The sequence below is a fragment of the Branchiostoma lanceolatum genome, chromosome 2, assembly GCF_035083965.1.
Source record: "Branchiostoma lanceolatum isolate klBraLanc5 chromosome 2, klBraLanc5.hap2, whole genome shotgun sequence".
Lineage (NCBI taxonomy): Eukaryota > Metazoa > Chordata > Leptocardii > Amphioxiformes > Branchiostomatidae > Branchiostoma > Branchiostoma lanceolatum.
Genome location: NC_089723.1, coordinates 28,109,646 through 28,128,892, shown reverse-complemented (window position 1 = coordinate 28,128,892; position 19,247 = coordinate 28,109,646). Strand labels below are relative to the sequence as shown.

The following is a 19,247-nucleotide window of genomic DNA, read 5'->3' as shown; positions in this document are numbered from 1 at the left end:
AGACCATGACCTTTGAACCGGCTGGAATGTGATGGGAATATAGTGAACAGCCCCAGATGCAGAGGTGGTCACCAGTACATATCTGACTGTACTACATACTATTGATTTCATGTATCTAAGAGGAAACATGTATCTTGATGGGGAATCACAAATGCAATAGTCCCTCCGTATTGATGGTTGTGGTCGTGAAGGCTCATTTGCAAAGAATTTGGCCGTATACAACCTTAATGATGGCATGTGTGTTCTCATGAACGCGTTCATTGGTAGGACGATACATGCCTTCAACTTGATGTCGTACCTATTGTTTTTCTCTTGTCTATTTCTAATTACCCAGTTTTATTGTAGTTATCTCCATGAAAAATGGAGATATTGTTTTGGGTGTGTCTGTCTGTCTGTTTGTTTGTTTGTCTGTTTGTGTTTTTCCGGACTACTGTAGTCAGCATAACTCAAGAACCTCTTGATGGATTACAATGATATTTGGTATGGGGCGGGTGTTGTGAAGCCGAAATTCAAGGTCGATTTTGGGCCCCCTGGTATGTGACCTTGGTACCGCAGCAGTTGTATCTTTTGACCTGGACGTGCTGTGGTCTTGTTTTTTTGGTGGCAGATAGCTTGTGGTGTAATGAAGACGTGGTGTGGGTTTGGGCCCTCTAGCAGCTTCCTTTGGAACTGCAGGGACGTTATCGTGAAAATCTTCTAAGGAGAATAACTGAACAAAGGAACAATGGATTCCCATGATATTTAGTATACAGGCAGCTTAGACAGAGATGTACACAATGAAGTGCAAATTATGCTAATTAGGACTTAATTTGCATAACTAATGAGGGAAATCTTTATTTGCAGTGTTTTCCATTATCAGACTCAAATACATGTAACATATTTTTATTACTGTTTTATTTGCTCTCATAATTGTATTATTCAGATGTTAAGCTTTTCTCATATCAATTGTCAGTTGTATTGTATATTTGTTTAGGAGCCGGCCCTGTAGAGAAACCAGGTTACTGTTGTCGGCTCCTCACAGATTTTAAATCTGTGTAGCTGAATAAATAAGGCGGCGACTCTGGTTGAAGGAAGGAAGGAAGCAAAATATACAAGCAAAATGCGTCTTCCCACCAGAGTCGCCGCGGCTACTTGCCCTCACGACCAGACTCGGTCGAGGGACCGAGGTAAGCGGTGACATGTATGCATCACACGGTGCAGGTTAATGCGTGTCTATGTATCAAAGATGATCGTGAATTTTGGAGAGGTTCAAAATTTGTAAGGGAATGATTAAGAATGGGTGTGTTGACATGTCAGTACAGTATGTTCTCTTTCATCATTATCAGCAGCAGCAGCATCGCCGCATTTCAGTTTCACAAATTATTCTAAACAGGTGCCACAATTACAAGATACAAGATACAATATGATTTTATTGGCAGTCGCAGTGCATAGCGCTGAAGTAAAACCAATGTACAATTATTAAAATCGTATAGAATACAGCCGGTGCCGTATACATATGTAAACATCAAGTATGACTTCAACAGTCATTTCAATTCGCAGGAAAGACACAGGATAAACTCGACATTTTGATTATATATTTACAGAGGACAATTATTGATCATATCGGTTGATAAGGCGGGTCAGGTACGGTATGCTAGAGTTCAAGTACCGGTTCGTTCTGGCTTTTGGGCAGTTCAGTTTATGGCTGTTTCGAGTCACTCTGCCAGTGATCTGAGTCCTGGGTGGTGGCAGCCAATCCCTGAACTCAGAGTCCAACAGGGATCTGGCGAACTTCAGACACAGTTGTTCTCGTCTGGTAGCAAGTGTTGACAGGCCGAGGTGTTCCAGCGCATGTGAATATCCGTTGTAACTGCTGCCCATGATGGTGCGACACGCTCTTTTCTGCAGCCGTTCTAGTAGGTCGGACTGGTGTTTGGTCAGGCCGGAGTTCCATACGGGGACGGCGTACTCTAATATTGGCCTGACGTAGCCAATATAGATTGCTACCAGATCACCTTGGGGCAGGTTAAACTTCTTGAGCCGCTTAAGAAGGAAGAGTTTTCTGCCCGCTTTTGCTGCCATGCCGTTAACCTGTATATCCCAGTGGAGGTCACTTTGTATGTGGAGACCAAGCACTTTGAGGCTCGGGACAACAACCAGCTCTGTCTCATTGATTCGGAGAGGGGGTGGGAGAGGTGGGTTCCTGGCGAAGGTCACGTGCATGGTCAAACATTTGCCACCGTTTAAGAGCATGTAGTTTCTTACCCCGAGCTTTTACCATTTCGGAGGTCACCAAAAACCACGTTTCTACTAAATCACAAAACCCACTCATTATGCAGAGCATGGGGCAAGTATCCACTGTCCTCAAAGAAGAAGTCAACCCCCACAATAGTACCCTAGTAGTACCCTATAGTTGATTAGACATAAGTGGTGTGTACTCCATTATTTAACATTTATTATGTCATACCTGGGCCTGATACGGGTGTTCCGGACCGTGTGATAACTATCCGTATGTGTAATTACCCTTCGGGTATGATTTTGCAAATAGATAGATTAATAAGTTAAGACTGAGGCAGGTCGTCATTATGATTCTCCACTGTCTCTTGGTCGCAATGCATGTTTTTTGTTTGTTAATCGTTGTTCTTGAACTCGTTTTATTCCTTAGTTTAGCAACACTCTTCATGCTGCCCCCCCTCCTCCCTCTCATCAACAAATACATGTATAACCCTCCCGTCCACCTCTTGCTTTGCAATACAAATGTGGCTTGCGGTTCATCCTGTTACGCGCGACCTACATCCCACCCTATCCACCGATATTACCGTGTTGTATTCCAGTCACGGGGAAGGCAGCATACTCATGTCTCCGGAGCTCCACAGCCTTGAAATGGGGCACAGGGCCCGCTCAACCAATCGGCTCCCGTGATTTCCAATTCCACTGTTCTCATTGGCTATGCGGCTGTAGTATGTCTATGTGCGAACACCGCGGAAAACCTTGCGAGGTTATGATTGTCAAAGTTTAGTAGTTGCAAGGAGGTCAGGAGAGTGTATTCCTATTGTAATGAAGAAATATATATCTTTTACGCATCAGAGGTACTGCTCACAAATGTACTAGGGAAAGAGGCGAACTGAGGATATTTGATTTGCGTTTGTGTGCATGAATTTATAACTAAAATGTTAAGTCAATGTACTTTTAGCAAGATTATTCCAGCTTTGTTAGACAGCATAAGTTTAATTATAACACCATACTTTTGCAATATAAATATGCATCTTGACTCTAGATTCACGGCAAATATTTCATGATCTATGGATTTGGGACATCGATTTGATAATTTGCATGAATCCATGCTTCATATTTCTTTTACGCAAACGTTGCAATCATCTTCATGCAATTCTGAGCATGGTTCATCTATTCCTGATTTTTAATTTGATTTTGTGTATCGCGTTAAGCATCTGAAAACGATTGAATCGTTTGAGCAGTTGATTGCTTGTAATGCGGGAAATAATATCATAAGTATAAGTATGCATGATAAATATAAGTATTTCAATGCCTTTATCAACTATTCCTGACACATTCACACCCCTGACAACACATTGCGCACCCTTGATGTCTTTGGAGGCCAACACCTACACACGCTAAGAACCATTTGCGCGCACATAAGACCCAGCCGTACTTTCTTCAGCAAATCCCTTTTTTCAATACATCCCTCCTCCAAGCCTCTAAGCCTCCAATATTGTTACTCCGAATCCGTTTGCACCAAGCGCGTCGCTGGAGACTGCAGATTTAGATTCCGCACACTCGCTCGATACAGCCCTTTTGACGCCAGTGCCTACCGTTTCCCCATCATGGCAAAGCCCCTATCCCTCACTGGTCCCGCGACACGTTAGCGACCTCGCTGCGACCGGGCGATTTGACAGCGCGCTCAACGAAATTCATCGATAAAAACGAATCCTTTTACGCTTTGCGTGGTTCGTTGTCTTTTTAGTAATACTTGTACATTTTGCATGATATTTCTATTATAAACTCCTTAACTCCATGGTAACAAATCCAATTTAGGACGCAGCGAGGTCGCCAACGTGTCGCGGGTCCAGTGAGATGCGTTCATCAATAGCTCCGTGTACGTGGGCGCGCTGCCGTTTTCCGTGCCGCGCATTTTCGCCAAGCCTTTTCGTGCGTGGGACTTCGCTTTATCTTGGTGAAATCAATTTGTAGGGAAGATCCAATCCATTTCAATAGCAGCCCCAGACAGATGGTTATCTAGCTTCGGCAGCACTCTATCGATTTCTCAGAGCTCAGTCTAATCTCTATACCACACATATTCTGGTGCGTTAGTCTCTTCTTAACTGTAGTTCTCTTTTCCTCTCATATTCTCCTTTTTTTAAGTTTTGCTCTGCCATTTTAGGGAATATTCCAGAAGAACCATATGAAAAGCGGTTACAAATGACAGTGACTTTGTTTTTCAAATGCATTTTTTCTTCTGTTATGTTTTTGTCTTTTCTTTTAAATGTGTTGTGTAATTGTTTAGTCGAAAATACACACTACGATGGCCGATGTTGTCCAGAGAAAGAGTCTGTCTGAATATTACACCTCGTGTCACTTTACAGCCTCAGCGCTTCTCACACCAGTAGTCTGTTAAGAGAGTCAACTTAACGCGGAGATCGCACAGTAATAAAACACTAGGGACTATTCCAGAAGAACCGTATGGAAGGGGGGTTACAAATGCATTTTTTTAATTGAGTTTTTTTTTCTTCCGTCGTGTTTTTTAAAATTTGTTGTGTAATTTATAAGTAGTCGAAAACACACCCAACGACAGTCGATGTTGTCCGAGGGTGAAGACAGTCTGTCAGAGTATTACGCCTTTACAGCCTCAGCGCTTCTCGGACCAGTAGTCTGTTAAGAGAGTCAACTTTACGCGGAGCTGGTACAGTAATAAAGTACAGCATTATCAGGACGCCTTCTCCCAGGTCGATACGCACGGCGCTAGCTGTCAATGCCCGGCGTCATCTGCTGAAAGTGCTGTTAATCAGCGGCGATCCCAACTGGCCACAACCAACCAACCCTAGCAGACAGTCCGTCTGTCAAGCCCTGCCCGCTCGAACCCAATCTATCTACCGTTACACCGCTGGGCTGCTCTCGCGAGAGAACGCTCCACGGCAGACCAATCGTACTGATGCAAAAAGGGCAATGAAATGGCGCGATGAGTACAGAAGGTTTTGCAGCTTTAGTCTCTGTCTTTTCCGTGCATCCCTTCTTTGATAAGGGTAAACGTTCTCTTAGTTTATTCATAATAGGTGAAAAACATCGCATTCACTCTTCAACCAATAATATTCTCCATCTTCTTCTTCTTCTAGCTGCACTTTGGTAACACCGCCATACTCTATATACGTAGTTACATTCAAATCTGTACTGGTGACCACCTCTGCATAAGGACCACCTGGCCATTGTGACCACTTTTTGATGGTCCCTTATAGAATATTTTCTTAAATTCTAAACACTCCATCAAGCGAACAAACTTCATACTGCTAAGATGACTGAGCTGACACTACATTGTATTTGCACCTTTTATATCTTCGAAGCGAAGCAATGCCAGAAACTCACAACAAGTATTGTGGATCACAAGGCGACGTTTGCCTGACTAGCGGGCTGTATCCCGGCCGCACCGGTCGTTTGTTTCTCCTGTACAAACATTTCATGCTAGACTTGCACGTATTCAGATATGAAGAAAGCGCTCACTGAGCCCAGTCTTGGATGAAATTGGTAAGGCAGTGTAGCATGGAGTAGTGTCGCTGCTAAGATCGTCGGCGACATAACGATTTTTGATGGCTGATAGAAGACAGGGCGATATGGCGCCAAAACGGCTTTTATTTTCTTGTCAGTACTGCCGTAATAACCTTTATCATGCGGGGCTGTGGACTAAGGTCATCAACGATGGTCCGAACCGAAGCCTCGCCTTGACATCAAAATGTAGTATATTTACAATAATTGCGATATTTACTAATTGCAATTATACGAAGGATTTGTACGGCGAGATATATTAAACAAGAGCTCGAGGATTTCATTAATTTTTGAGAATCTGTTGAATTGATTTCATTTGATTTGATTTGATTTATTTGGCTGTAAAAAAGTACAACCATGGCTACCCATCTAGCCGAGGGCTATTGCAAAGAGTTCGGCCTGGTAACTGAACAATATTCAAAATTCAATACGTATTCAGTATCTCATCAATCATGCAAAGAAAGTTCTAATCAGCATAATCTGTATCCAGTATGGGCTCTTTTAACCAAGTTACATTCATTTTAAGTGTAAAGGTCCAGTATTGCCGGATTATCGATCGCATGAACAGGTACTAGGTAATTTCAACTGCATCAATCAACATTGTTGATGGCCATCGTGTCATGGTTACTAGGCATCGGGTATGGATAATCTGACGTCCGTTTATGTCTACAATTTGTGATTCAGATACTATTACAAGATCTGGAGCCATAAAATAAGAAGAAATTATCGCTTGGATTTTGTAGTCACCTGGATTTTGTAGTCACCTGGATTTTGTAGTCACCTGGATTTTGTAGTCACTTGGATTTTGTAGTCATTTGTATTTCGTAGTCACTTGAATTTTTTTGGCACTTGGATTTTGTAGTCACTTTGATTCTGTAGGAACCTGGATTTTGTAGGCACTTGGCTTCTTGTAATCTTTTGTTTTATTCTAATTAACGGTTATAACTATGTACAAGGGGAAACATAAAAGTTTCTCCTGGTGACATCTGCCTTCCTCTTTAACAAGTGCAAGGCTGTTCTGTAGGAAAGCCCCTATCCGCGTTCACCATAATCCCCTTCCTTTTAAAATGTTGAGTGAGAATGGACACATGCGTCTCCAAGCATTGCCGTCTAGTTTCTACATATCATTTAGCCATACTCTTACATTAGTGACATTAAGTCATTCCAGCGTTACCAAGGGAATAACGGTTGTTCGTTTCAAAGTTTAAGATTGATCGCGTTAGATTCTGGAGCGTTGATGGGTGCTCGACGAATTGACCCTTCTCTCCGCCTAAAATGTAGATATGACAATATGTACTGTTTTTAATACAATAAGATTCTCGTTTATAGCGTGATAAAGGACTGAGAGATAATTTTTGAATTATATTCAACGAAATAGTTTGAGACGTTGAAGAGCCATGTGCACATTTCGTGCATTAATGTTGTGATCACATTTAAGAGCCCTGCAGTATTCCAATATGTTTCTATTGCTTGAGTGCGCATCTATTCTATTCCGTACATCGGACCTGTCACTAAGACTTAGAGGCGAGGAAATCATATACCTACTAGTATTTTGACTGAGGTCATAAGGACCTGGACACATTTCGGGACCGTGCCATGGTGTGTCAATCAAATTTACCCCCTCTAGCTTGTCCAATACTGTAACCCTTTTGCTCACCCAGCTATCGGGTAATAGCACATTTCAGCTAATGCGTTTATTTCTTTAATGATGATTATCTAAAGACGAAGGTTCTGTGGGAAGAGTGCCCCACGGAAAGTCAGACGTGGTGTTATTCCGGTGCTCAGCGTCCATGCAATGAGGTATCAAAGAGGCGGCACCAACCCGGAGCTACTGGATTAAAACTGACTATATTGCACATTGGTGATACCGTCATGTCGGTCCAAATTTGTGACCGTTATCCTTGGCACGTTTCCTGCATGTTTAACGATACTTGCGATACTCGGAGCGCTTTGTCTCCGGTAAAAAATGGATGCAGCTCCGCACTGAATGGCTTTCAGTTGATCAATAGCCGGGATGCAGAAGCTGGCGCTGATGGCGATCTGCCAGTTGAGATTCGCAAGCCGCAGGTGGTTACGTCTGCAAATGGCGCTCAACCTCACTGCTCAGCATGGGAATGGTCGTGATGGTTCTTTTTTTGGTGAAGGCACACTATGATAGCAGACTGAAAACTATCGTTATGTTCTTAAATGTGACGGAGATAGGATCTCCGAAGAAAGATTCTTTAAGCAATGTGTCTAACGGTCTGAATAGGGTACTGTTGTTAAGTTGAGCGTCAACCAGCACACCGCATCTTTTCAATAGATAACAAAATTTATCTCAAGAGAAGAGCTGGTAAAACTTGGCCACAAAGAGAATATTTTTTTAGATTGTGAATACCGTAACACGCACTGACATGATCTCTAGCTCTCACGTTTCACCAACTAGTGTTCCTTTGCCCAAATAGTTATTGACTTACCGTCGGGTCAAATTATAAACTCCCTGTACATGTATCTCCTAGTGATTGTAGCTCTGCATGCATAAATCCTCCGCCACTGCCTTCAATTCTAATCATTTAGATAATCTTGGAATCTGAATCCAGATCTGTCCCACACATCAATCACTTTTAGAGCTCTGATGCCTACATCAACTCCTGATCGGGACCTCTTGTCGTTTTTCAAGAAGGCAGAACTTAAGAATCTGATATATACTGACAATTCGTCTTTATCAACCTTCAATGCTTATCTGGCCTTGTGTTTTGACAATGAGTTGATTTGTAGACACCGCAAGGTAGTTGCATCTGCGAGCATAGTAAATAGAGTTAAACCGGTTTAGGGTTGGGTATTAGTTATGTCTTCTTAGTACTTTTCTGGGTGTCACCGGCGTTCCATTTGTAGCCAACGGGCAAAAGAATTAAACGATTATACGATTGCATGTCTGCGAGGGCTCTATTTCATGTGCTTGTCTGTGGCGACTTTCATCAAATCAATACCGTATATTACTCTAAAATCCCGGAGATGTGCGCAGGGTACTGGAGTCCGGAAGCAGGCGGACACGGGGAAGTCGACAGCGAAGCAATTTACTGAGCTGTCTGCTGATCCCGTCCTGGGAGGTTTTCCAGTCCATCCATCGATCTTCATCATGGAGATGCGCGTTTCTGGTGAATACTAATGCTAGCAATTTCGTCGTCCTCTTGCAACCGGTTAAAGAACGCAAAGGTCGATTCTGCCCAGGTCTTGTCAGATGATAGGAATGGTAAATACGACCAAAGATACCCTAAGAATCTCAGGTTTAAGACATGAGACAAAGAAATATAAAATCTGTCTGTTCCAGACCATCCATCTTGCCATCCGGCCCAGTCATTGACTCCACAGGGTAGCTTGATGTTACTTGACAAAGCTCTTCAAAAGTTCGATGTGTTAACGGCCTGATCTGTGCACCATATGTGACAGATAACGTCCGGTAATCTTGATCTGACAGACTATTCAGTAATGTGCACAGCAGCGTTATACAAACTCTTTTGAGATTATATAACATCAAGTTAAGTGTTTGAAGCTATAAGTATTTAAGTTTTGCTCTCAAGTGACGTCCTTTTTTAACACCTTACTTGACGCCTGTTAAAATACCTTACGTGTTAGGCAATTCCGAATAATTTCGACTATAATGTTGAGACGGGGGGCGGTATCAACCTCCAACAACCTTTGACCCATTGTCGACGTCACACGAGAATAAAACTGTGTCACGTGTCAAGAATGATTGGATCAGAAAGCAAGCTGAGGAAGACTAAGCGAATCAGTCAAAAATTCTTGTGAGTACATTTTTAGTTGTTCAATCCGTCATAAGGTATTTTACCAACTCATATCTACTGATATCTATGTATTGTGTACGTGTGTAATGTGTCAGTATTCCATGATTCCGTGCATGACTGTTGTTGATTAGTTATGCGATTTCAAATTCAACTGACAACATCCAGGTTTAACCATTCAAAATGGCGGACAATTGTTACGTCATAGTCACGTGAGTGCGAAGTTGCAAATACACTATAGGTTGTAAGTTGAATTATTGGTAACGTCATTATAGGATAGTCCATTTCTCTTATCATTTACGCAAATGCACGAACATTACTGATCGAATACAGTCGTTAGAGACTGATTATTGATCCCAAAATATCCAGGTAAGAAGAACATGACAGCATTACCTAAAGATTCCTTAAAGCTGTTTGGATCTTTTCTTTGGGCCATGTCTTCTTTTTCTAGAATCTTAGCTCTTGTATTCTTGTATCACAAATCATAAAGGCCATGTTACTATATCCCTCGCACATGAAAGGCTCGCTCCAGTGAAGCAGAAAAGAAAAATAACGCTTCCAATTTTCACCCGAGGCTGGTGTTTTCTCTCTGTCATTACTGACGACTGCGGGCCGACATGGGGCCGGAGCTTAAGGTTCCCCGTTTTGCCGAGCATCTCTCGGTATCTCTCAGCTATCCATCAGGCCGTCCGCGACGTGCTCTCTCCGATGAGCGCTACCACGACCCGGATTCCACAGTCAATATTAGCAGGCGGGCGGAGATTACGATTACTGGGATATTGGGGTGAGGGAAATTGGTAAGGGTGTCACGATGGTGATGCGAGAGGTTGTTTCGCTTGCAGTGATTTGCAGCTACTCGGGTGGAGGATTATGGTCCTCTGGAGTGGAATCGATGAATCTGACACGATCATCAGGAATGGGAAAGTCCAGTAAGAGAGGAATATGGAGGCCAGCTCAGGTTTTCTTTTTTTCTTTTGAATTCTATCTAATTGTATTTTCTCATTCATAGTCCCTTTCGTCTTTTACTAGTGTTTCAATTTTCACTTCATATTTCTTTTCTATTTTGGCTTTCTTTCTTAACTTTTTTCATAATTTCCGACAAGTGTAATTTTCATTTGATATTTCATGATTCGGGGAAAATAACGACGATTGTCATTCGATACTAGACAAATGATATTGACTATTCACTACAAAATCTAGTAATTTTTTTGCAATAAGACGATTTTGAATCAAAGCAGGTAGTCATTGAGCGAACATGACTTAAGCTGCTTATTGATCGTTGAGTGCTTTTAATTGTGTTTTGAGCTAATCAGTGGACGCCCTTCCGGCATGCTCTGCGCGCGATCCCGAATCTTGGAGTGACTGTCCTTGGTGCTGAACATCATCCACACGCACAAACACAACTGTCCTTGGTGCTGAACACCATCCACACGCACAAACACAACTGTCCTTGGTGCTGAACACCATCTACACGTACAAACTCAACTGGCCTTGGTGCTGAACACAATCTACACGCAAAAGGACGCAACTGTCCTTGGTGCTGAACACCATTCACATGTAAAAGGACACAACTGTATTTGGTGCTAAACACCACCCACACGAATAAAGACAACTGTCTTTGGTGCTGAACACCCTTCACCGGCAAACTGACACAACTGTCCATCCACATGCACAAACACAACTGTCCTTGGTGCTAATGACCACCCACACGCACAAATATAACTGTCCTTGGTGCTGAACACCATCCACACACACACAAAAACACAACTGTCCTTGGTGCTGAGCACCACCCGCACACAAACACGCCTGTCCTTGATGTTGTAAATCAAAATCAATAATAGATTGGGAACCGTTTATAGATTCATTTGTTCGTATTCTGTATATTGAAACTCGCTCTTGTGTTCCTCATATAGGCATTCATGTCTGCTCAAATAATCTGACGTGCGTGCGCTATAAATTGCACCATTTTATATCCTGCAGGCTCGCATAGCTTGTATGTCTAGCTTCTTACGACATATAACTATACGTGGCTGATGTCACAATGTCTTGTGAATTATACTGGCCTCCCGGTGTGAATTCTCTTAGCGAACATCTTATTAAAACATCTTCATCGTTTGGTCGTCAGTGATGAGAAGTTGCTGGGTCCTTCCGGCCCAGTAACAGCAACTCCATTAGCGTCAAGAAACTGAGCCTCGGCAGCGGCCGGAATTATCGATTTCTGCGAGCCGAGAGGCGGCCGCGATGGCAGCGATAGAAGCATCTTGGAAGGCTTCTCAATCTCAAGCGCATGTCTAGATACCCTTCGCATAAAGATGCTTGACGGTCGTAACGGCGCGCTTAACATCTCAAGTAGTATTTGAATACGTGGGAGAACTCGCGCTTGGTCTTTGTATTTGAAATTCATAAGGTCAACATGCTAGAGATCGACGATGGGTTTGTTTTTCCCACTAAACAATTAATGGTCCTAAAACATCAACGAACGTTTTATTTAGAAATAAAACGGTTGTTGATGTATTAGGTCCATTAATTGTTAAGCATGTGTAATTTTATCCTGGCACAGAGACCGGAAAAGGGTACCATTTAACGATGGACAGTTATGATGTTATACAGAGGTATATCATCGCATTTGGCTCATCATTTTGCATCAAGTTGAAGGTCACTTGGTGTGTTATTTGTAATCCTGGACCGTCGCTCTGGCGGACTGCTATTCAAGTGGACGGAATACGTCAGTAGGTTTTCCAACTTAATTCGTTTTCATTCAGGAGACCAAACCAGTTGATGTCTTACGTCACTGAAAACGGTGTTATATTGGGTTTGGCATATTTGGCATTACGTTGAGAAGCTCGTCTTGGTTTTGGACATCATCATTGCAGCTGATGGGGTTTACAGAGGACTTAAGGCTGCAGGAAATAGATGAAAGCATCCCACTATTACTGCAATGTGATGGCCCAAATACGTTAAGACATGCAATGATACGAAGTGTATGCTGTACAAACAATCAATTGATGTCTACTACATTACAGGAGGCGATGTATTTTCATTCCCTAATTCGTCGATGAAGGTTCGACATCCAGGTAATAAGATATGCAAGGTAGTAACAGTTGCTCCAGCAACTGGATAAGATTTGGAAACGGTCAGACGTTTCAGACAACATCCACTGTTAGTCATTTCCTGTTTGTTTGACATCTTTTTCAATCTTGTACCGTGCAATCTTGATGGTTCTGTCACGGGCCGTACAAATGACACCGGAGTCGATTTCTGCATGCTGCCTTGCATACAATGTACTTGTCGTAATCACCCATGATCAAGGAACGATACGTGATTTTTTTTTTCAAAAGGGACGCCCGTTTGCCCTTTACACATCTTTTGACATGGCCGGGGATTACAAACGACGTCCTAGCTAGGAAACATCGGTGTTTGTCACCTGTCTTCTGCACGCCTAAAAGACATAAAGAAAAATGATAAACCCCTTTCTCTGATTGTATGTACTGAAGCCAGCTGAGATGACATGTAGGAGGGAGAAAAATACGTGAGGCGTGAGAATATATAAGTGCATTAATAACTAGTAATCTATTGATTTTATAACTAGTTCACATACATCAATGATGTGTCATTCATGTAAGGTGACACGACTCTTTAGATCGCGTACATTAATTCTGTATGATAATTGGTCTAAAATATGGCACTCCGAGAGAGCTTCTGCGACAGGTTATCACACTGTGGTAAAACTGCTTTGCATTGACCCTCAACAGCCGTCTTTGGGAAAACTGATATAATCGTTGTACATGGCTCTGCGAAACCAGTCTACAATTGACAAGTTCAAGTGCATGTTTTTTTTTAGTTGTATTCCTGGTGTTATTTTGGTAAGATGAACCTATACTCAAAATTAACAGTAACAGTGCTCTCCAAGTAGAGCAGTGAGTTTGGCTGGTCTTTGGAAGTGTTTTATTCTTAGGCGTTTTTGCCGGGCTTGGGTCGGCGACATAAAGAAAACGGGACAAAATAGAAAGCCTAACAAAAGCGCCTAAAACACGTCAAAAAACATTCTTCTGCTTGGAGAGTACAGTAACAGTACTTTTTTTATTCAAAATGTATTTGTTTGACCAAAATAACGGAGTGAGGACCCATAATAATCTCATGATCAGTTCTATTCCCCCCACCCGTGTCCATATCCCGTCAGTTAATACTTGTAGATTTTGCGGGGACTGGTGGATGCACGAGTCTGTATTAGCGGGTTAACCAGTGTGACTGGATTCATGGTACGGCTTCTCATCCAAAGAATGCTTCCCAATCAGGCGATGTGATCAGTCGATAGGAACTCCAAACCTCACACAAACAGAAGTATCATTGAGGACGTGATGTCTGTTCTGTTTCCCATATCTTTACATACATCCTGCATATCGACGCTGGTTGTCCAAGCGGTAAAGTTGTTCAGCAGGTAAATACCCCTGTTGTCAGTTGGAAGACGCACACTGCATGAGGATGAAGGTGATTGATTTTTCTTCGGGCGGTCACCCTCCGAAAATTGATTAGAATTCTGGGCGGCCTGATTACGAATTCTGCATGTTGAGGCAGGATAAGGCTGACTCGATCAGTGAAAACTGCGGCTCGCATGCAGTTAAAACAACGTTTTATGGCTTGGATGATTTTGCAACGGATGTTTTATGACAGAAGTGTTTTTTCCAACTACGTTTCATAATATGCTGTATAGAATGACCATGCCCAGAGTTTTAGAGGAACCTCTTTCGGATCTCAAACGATATCAGACCTCCCGATTTAACCATTCAACATGGCGGACGATGTTTACGTCATAGTCACGCGAGTGCAAACACCCCATATATAGTCATTCCCTCTCCATCTCACTGGGTGCCGCGGGTCTGTCGTACGTGCGTTGCATGCTAGAGAACGGATTTCCTGTGCGGAAATTAGTTTTTCTGTCGCGATGACAGAAAAGTCATTTAAGATGTGTTGAGGGTAATGTCCACAAAGATGATCGATACACTATCCTGGCTAGTGACTCAAGGGGGTTGACTATACGTGTGCACATCCAACTACTAGCGTATGTCACTGGGGTATCGAAATGAAGAACGCAAAGAACATTTTACAAGAAGTGAAACGATTACGGGGAGAACCCTCTCATTTAGGCATCATTATGTGTAATGTCATTTTTCCGCGCTAGGTGACTCTTCTATAATGTGAAATTGATTGAAGCTTATGTTTTAAAACATTGGTGAAAGATATTTGTCTTCCTATTCTTTACTTACTGGGGCGTTCGTTTTAAGCAGGGCTATCTCGTGAATTGTTATTCCTCAGTACATGTAGTATTTTAACAGATGAATTTGTAAAATACTTCTTGGACACGCTGACACAGAAGGAAAATAGTCCGTCCGTCTATCTAGCTCAATAACGGTGATCACATCCCCTAATTGCTTTGCACACACGCGGTGCTGTGTTTCAAATTCACATGACGTTAGCTAGGTAAATCTTTCTCCAAGGTGATATTGAAAACTCCTCCGGCAATTTCACCCCGGCTCTTTGATAGCACACAATCCTGCGTTCAGGCGGAAATGAATAATTGTCATTAAGAGGGTGGCATGCCGCAAGTATGCGCTGACCAATCGCGTGAGGAGATTGTCTGTTTCCGCCGTTCTGATTGGTCGGCTGTCTCCTGCAGGCTCTCGCCCGGAGTCAACAACCCAAATGGGCTTTATTAACGACATAATTTATGTTGGCCTCTGGCGCTGAAAGGAAAAATAGGTAACAAAAGCTTGGCCGCTCAAGTATAGGCTCTTGTTCGCGATTCTCTCCGTCAGTGATTTGTTGGCGTTTGTTTGGCGCCATCCGTACGGGAGTGGACGTCGTGTTTGTAGTGGTGAGGTCTTGTGTAATATTCCCTACTCACCCAGCCCGGTGGTGTCAGGTATTCCGAACAGGCTGATTGGCGTGTCTAATCCTCCGGCCTCGAGTGAGCACCGCGTGCTAAAAACCTGCCGTAACCTTGGCGCGCTCAAGGACTGACCCGGCCAACTGGTGAAACACCACCTCTCAGACAACGGTCTTCACAAGGCGGCACGACTCGCAGGGCATTGCACCTGACAACAGCTAGCTAGCTAACCCAACACTTCCCTCTGCACACACACACAGGTAAGGCCTTCGCAGTCGTATTTCTGGTAACATTTCAGGATTGATACTTGCCCTTTATGCTTTTTTAAAACTGTCAACTGTGCGATAGAAGGGAGCCCTCCCAGATGTTGCCCCGGGTGTAATTGCCCGTGTTGAGGCTGGGAGAATTATCCAAGCGCACGTCCCAAAGACCGGTGCGAGCTCGTTCGTCATTGATAAACTAAACAGCCGTGACACCGCAGGGCGTCGGCCGCCGAGCTGATTGGCCATTCGCCCGGCTGCTGTTTGGTGTGGGGATCCCGCTAAAGCTTGTCACGAGGGACGGTTCGTGTGATATCATGGAGGATGGGGAACAGGCGACCCGTTTTTTTCAACGTGATAGAGTCCTTTCCTTTCATGCTGTAATGAATTATTGCAGTGCGATGCTTTTCAAAAGGCTCAAAGACACGTGTAGAGTCATACATATGTTTTCATATCTAAAACAGACCAGAGATTAAGAGTACTGGGATGATGACAATGATAATAACAGTAAAAAACTAAATATACTAAATGATGAAAAGAAACAGTACGTAGTCACAGCTAGCATTGTAACGTTACCAACATTTGTGATTGGCCATATATACCTTTCTTGCAAATTTGGGTTCCTGAAGATAAGATCCTGTTTCACTCGATGTGTCACTCGAACTAGCACGTCCACCTCTGCCGTAACGACTAGCAAACTCAGGGTTGTCGCAACGACGAGCATACCCAACTTTGTAACGACCAGCACAACTAGCGTTGACGTCACGACTAGCTCGTCCAATGTTGTAATGACTAGCACATCCAACGTTATCGTAGCGACTAGCACGTCCACGTTGGTCGTAATGTTAACGACTAATACACCCTCGAGCTCGTTGGTCGCGACGGCTAGCACATCCAATGTTGCAACGGCTGGCAATACAAGTGTTGACATAATAACTAGCACACCCAGTATTGTAACGACTAGCACATCCATTGTTGTAACGACTAGCACATCCAGTGTTGTAACGACTAGCACATCTGTGTTGTCATAACGAATAGCACACCTAGTGTTGTCATAACGACTAGCACACCCAGTGTTGTCATAACGACTAGCACACCCAGTGTTGTCATAACGACTAGTACACCCAGCACACCCAGTGTTGTAACGACTAGCACACCCAGTGATGTAACGACTAGCACACCCAGCACACCCAGTGATGTAACGACTAGCACACCCAGTGTTGTAACGACTAGCACACCCAGTGTTGTAACGACTAGCACACCCAGTGTTGTAACGACTAGCACACCCAGTGATGTAACGACTAGCACACCCATCACACCCAGTGATGTAACGACTAGCACACCCAGTGTTGTAACGACTAGCACACCCAGTGTTGTAACGACTAGCACACCCATTACTGTAACGACCTGCACACCCAGTGTTGTAACGACTAGATCTAGAACACTCAATGGTGTAACGACTAGATCTAGAACACTCAATAGTGTAACAACTAGCACACTCAATGTTGTAACGACTAGCACACTCAATGTTGTAACGACTAGCACACCCAATGCAGTAACGACTAGCACATCCAGTGCTAGCACAACAGAGGTTGTTATAATAACTAGCACACTCATAGTTCTAACGACTAGCACACAAGACACTAAATGCTGGACAAACGCCCGGTAAGCTAGGTTAAATAAACATTTATTCGGTTTCACGAATAGAGTAAATAATTCATCACATCCTTACGGGCTAATCCCTACCTATCAATTAACACAACCCTTCCCTCTCCCGTCTGTCAATAGGGTCCACATCTGGAGTTGACACGGAACGAGCTCCTATCTACACAAGCATGATGTCTGGTAAGAAAATCTTTATCATTCCAATCCAAACACAAATGTATGCAGCTTTCCAATTGGTCGCGGGCCCCTGGATTTTTGTTCGTCGACCTAGTTATCGGAAAACAAGTGATGTGATTAAAATACGTTACATTCCTACTGTTTCTATCCGACACACCTGCAAAAGAACTTGTGTGGTATGACTCACTGTTGTGTGGTATTTCCTCCGCCAACGCCAATGTCAAGTGGAAGAAGTTATTTGAATGCCTGACATAGCACACAATCCCTCTTCCTCACGCAACGCTCGCGACTTTCGTTTCCGGTCGTTTTTGTCATCCATTCAAAAGAATCTGAAGACACTCCTGCCTGATATAGTATTTGATGTAAAAGCTTGGTAAAGTTGTTTATTTCCGAAAAAAGTCTTCCGTAAAAAAATCTAAGAAGAATTTTTGAATCGCCCAGGTTCCATAATGCTGGATGTTTTCTCCTGGGCGCTTGTCGATCGATTTGTGTTTGTGGACGCAGTCGCCTTTGCGTTGATCTGTTAGTCCTTGTAGAGGGTATCAGATACGGCGAGGCCGGCGATAACGGATGTAATGTTTGCCGCGCCGCTTGTTAGCTGTGGCCGCAAGGACACAGTCCGGGGGCGGTGGCTTTGGACTCTGTGTCCGGCAGCTCTGTCCCCGCCAGATAAACAACACGGCGTGTGATGTGATGAAATGATCGGTTGGTTGGTTGGTTAGTTGGTTGGTTGAGACGCAATATCAATGCACATTAAACCTTTCCGTATTTACGAACGGTTGTACAGTGTTGTTGACAGGAATTACAACTACTTTCCGAGCACATGAGAAGTTGTAACGGTTAATGAACTGTCAGGAATTCGCCACATTTCACTCATCAGTGGATAGCCACCTTGTGTGGCCGTCAATACTACATGAATGCCTAGGTTCGGCCAGCGGGGCTGAATTTCTTGTCATCACTGTTATCACCGTTTTTACATAGTTGCCATCAAACGACAAATCATTACCATTATGTTGAGTCCTGAAGACATAATCATTTTGGGCACTAATAATCATATCGGCACGCCATGGACTGCGCCTTGTCCCATTATTTGAAAGGCAGTCCAAGAAACTGTATTCTCTATTCAATGTACCAAAAATGCTTTGTCCAATATTTGTCACAGGATTGAATCATACTTAGAATGTTGGTTCTCTGCCAAAACCTTTCAAAATCGTCTGCCAAATCGGAAAGCGACTACGTTCCAAATTTCACCTCCAACCAAGCTTACGTTTTCTAGTAAGGTGGCAGGATAAGCTGATCACGATTTAATATTTGTGGCACGATTTTACCCCCCATGCCCAATACCACCTCTGATATGAGATTTTTCGGCACTCAATGTTATCGATTTCTACTCACTCTGTTCATAAATCATGAACGCCAATTCTAAACATTAGTGTTTGTTTTTTAATGCTCGGTTGATAACTTGTTAGGCTCCCTTTCCACTAGACGGCGATCGCGGTGCGACCTTGCTGCGACCTAAATTAGATTTGCGTAACCTCTCATTTTATAATTGGAATAGCCTTCAAAATGTTAAAGCATGACCGGAAAGACCGCCAAACACACAAAGCATACAAAGATTCATTTTTATCTGTGAAATTCGTTGAGCGATCTGTCAAACTTTAGGTCGCAAGGCGGTCGCAGCCAGGTCCTGGTGGGATGAGGGTGTTAGACGGATTGCTTGATCCCCGC

At 43.3% G+C, this 19,247-nt stretch overlaps 3 protein-coding genes across 3 annotated transcripts in view; 2 read left to right on the top strand and 1 right to left on the bottom strand.

Moving 5' to 3' along the window:
* Window positions 1-1,590: 1,590 nt before the first annotated feature.
* Window positions 1,591-2,202, bottom strand: LOC136426960 (uncharacterized). Its single transcript, XM_066415678.1, has one exon. It carries the CDS (start codon window positions 2,200-2,202, stop codon window positions 1,591-1,593), a length of 612 nt encoding a protein of 203 aa, XP_066271775.1.
* Window positions 2,203-10,150: 7,948 nt separating this feature from the next.
* On the top strand, window positions 10,151-17,346 carry LOC136426958 (uncharacterized). The gene is made up of 2 exons (XM_066415677.1): window positions 10,151-10,317; window positions 16,716-17,346. The coding sequence occupies exons 1-2, from the start codon at window positions 10,151-10,153 to the stop codon at window positions 17,344-17,346; spliced, it is 798 nt and encodes a 265-aa protein (XP_066271774.1).
* Window positions 15,273-19,247, top strand: part of LOC136428379 (zinc finger protein 608-like) — a 47,803-nt gene continuing 43,828 nt past the window's right edge. The window contains exons 1-2 of the mRNA XM_066417831.1: window positions 15,273-15,677; window positions 17,466-17,522. The gene's annotated coding sequence lies outside the window, so the exon portion shown is untranslated. The remainder of the gene's footprint in view (window positions 15,678-17,465; window positions 17,523-19,247) is intronic.